Genomic DNA, 2,960 nt, shown 5'->3' on the forward strand with positions numbered 1-2,960 from the left:
GTTGGACTCCCAGAGAGTAAGAGGAATCTGACTGTGATCATTTGATCAATTGATGGCAAATCTGAGAAGGAACACAAATTGGTCTGTTCTATTCCTTTGACCTGTAACTATATCTGCCAACTCCACAATCAATTCCATTAACCAAGCAGGAAGGAACTGAGCAAGTTCAGTCCTTTTACTTCTACTTTACATTAAAAAAAATAACAGTGGAACATGAGATTTCTTGATAGCTTGTGCTGGTCCAGCCTAAATCATAAATCAGAATTTAAATGTCTCGTGGTTTGTGGTAAGTCCTAAGCTGACGTTATCCTCCAATTTTATGAAGCCTTGGAGGCTTACAAACCCAGATTCAGACTTGGTGGTTTGGGTATTAAAAACTGGTTCCTTTCCCTGGGTTTTATGTTACTACTTCAAATTCCACTAGACAAGGAATAAGGGATACAGTAGGAAAGCTCAGAGGACAAAGAATGCCCACCGAGGGCTCCGGGAAGGACCCTCAATGAGAATTTGGAAACTCAGAATATCTTTGTTCCTAATTAGACTGACTAAGGAACCTGGAAGAAGCTACATCTTGAATTTGAAAAACTTTATAAATAACTGATGTCTTCAAAACGAGTCTTTTCCACCCCACCCCATCCCCACCTCCCACCAGCTGCCTTTGTTATGCTCCAATATTTCTAAAGCACCTGTAATTGCTTTCATTTCTTCTACTCTTTTTGACAGGCTACAGGAATGCAAAGGAGAGATAAACCAAAATAGCTAAGCCATGGGGTAATTTTCAAACAGGAATTAAAATTTAAAATTCTTTAAAACTTAGGAAGGAAATATATATTTTTAAAGGAAATATAATAACAACATTATGGATTTATAAAGTATCAAAAGAGAAAAATATATTGCAACACTATGAAAAAGGAGGAGGGTATACATTTAAAATTATATTGTAAAGGTCGTGAGGAAAGGAGTGCTGGGTGTGCTGCCGCCATTTCTTCCACCTTCAGGTTCTGCACCTTTCACAGGGCTTCCAACAGCGCTATGTTGGGACAAAGCATCCGGAGGTTCACAACCTCTGTGGTCCGTAGGAGCCACTATGAGGAGGGTTCGGGGAAGCATTTACCATTTTCAGTGGAAAACAAGTGGCGGTTACTAGCTATGATGACTTTGTACTTTGGGTCTGGATTTGCTGCACCTTTCTATATAGTAAGACACCAACTGCTTAAAAAATAATCCATGAGACAGATACGAAGAGGAGCATTTTAAGATGTGCAATCTCTTTGAAAAAAGGATCAAACTCTTGAACTCAGCATCCTAGATATGTTTGTAAATAAACTTACAGCATAAAAAAATTATATTGTAAAATTCTTGTATTATAAGGGAAGCAGAATGTCATTAATTCAAAGTAGATTGTGACAAGTTAAGGATGCATAGTATAATCTTTAAAACAACAACTCTAAAAAAAATACAAAGGAGTATAGCTGAAAAGCCAGTAGAAGTGATAGAATGGAATACTAACTGATTGGGCTAACACTCGTTAGCCCAAAAGAAGACATGAAAGGAAGAGAAAAGAAACGAAGAACAGAAGGGACAAATAAAACAAATTAGAATAATTGTAGAATTAAACCTGGCCATATTCATAAATACATTAAATGAAACACTCCAATTAAAAGGAAAATATTTTCAGACTGCTTGAAGAAGTAAGGCCTAACTATATTGTTTACATAAGAGGCACTTTAAATGTAAAGACACAAAGAGGCTGAAAGGAAAGGTTGAGAAAAGATACACCATGCAAATACTAAGAAAGTTGGTTTGGCTATATGAATATCAGATAAATCGACTTAAACACAAGGAGTATTACCAGAGATAGAGAGAGCAATTTTATAAAGAGAAAAAAACCACAATCCTGGCACAACTATTTGAATATACTAAAACCCATTAAATTGTATACTTTAAATGTGAGAGTTATATGGTAGATAAATTATATCTCAAGCTATTAAAAAGAAGTTTATTGAATTGATTTTCATTGATTAATATACTATATCACAGTCCCATTGGTTCAGCCATTTTTTTCTGTTAGTCATGGAATGTGTTGAATTAAATTTGTCAAAAGCTCATATATAGGGCTTCCCTGGTGGTGCAGTGGTAGAGAGTCTGCCTGCTGATGCAGGGGACATGGGTTCGTGCCCCGGTCTGGGAAGATCCCACATGCCGTGGAACGGCTGGGCCCGTGAGCCATGGCCACTGAGCCTGCGCATCCGGAGCCTGTGCTCCGCAACAGTAGAGGCTGCAACAGTGAGAGGCCCGCATACTGCCAAAAAAAAAAAAAAAACCTCATATATATATAGTCAAATGTTTATTTCTAGAGGCATCAGTCTTTAAGAGATGACCATGCTGATGTTATGTGTCTATTCATCTATTCATTTTTTATTCATCTCTTTATCTAAGTTATACTATGTATGGTATTTTAAATAGTTTTGTTCATATAATATCATTTTCATCTTTATAATATGTTTGAAAAGTAACAAAATATGCTCACCTTTATATTTTGTCATATTATTATCTTGATTAAATGAAAAGTTCTTACCATAGGAGAAAAAAATGACATAACAATCCTAGCATGTATACAATAACAAAATTTCAAAATATAAGAAACAAAAATTGACAGAACTAAAAGAAAAAATACCAAATGTTACAATTACAGTTAAATATTTTAATATCCCTCTATTTAGTAATTGCTAGAACAAGTAGAAAAAAATCAGTGAGGGTATGGGAAATTTGAACAACATCATCAACCATGTTGACCTAATTGAAATTTATAGATCATTATATCCAATAACCACATAATACACATTCTTTTCAAGTGCAGATGGAATTTTCAATAGTAGAATGTATACAGGGCCATAAAATGTCCAGTACATTTTAAAGGATTAAAATCATGCAGAGTATGTTTCTAGAACATGACATAA

General features: G+C 35.1%; 1 protein-coding gene across 1 annotated transcript; it reads left to right on the forward strand.

Moving 5' to 3' along the window:
- The first annotated feature begins 978 nt into the window (after positions 1–978).
- LOC308618836 (cytochrome c oxidase subunit 7C, mitochondrial-like) lies at positions 979–1,340 on the forward strand. The gene has a single exon (XM_081237104.1). It carries the CDS (start codon positions 1,033–1,035, stop codon positions 1,222–1,224), a length of 192 nt encoding a protein of 63 aa, XP_081093230.1. The 5' UTR covers positions 979–1,032; the 3' UTR covers positions 1,225–1,340.
- The last annotated feature ends 1,620 nt before the right edge of the window (positions 1,341–2,960 follow it).

This window comes from Mesoplodon bidens (assembly GCF_964165515.1).
Source record: "Mesoplodon bidens genome assembly, chromosome: 6".
NCBI classification, from domain to species: Eukaryota; Metazoa; Chordata; class Mammalia; order Artiodactyla; family Ziphiidae; genus Mesoplodon; species Mesoplodon bidens.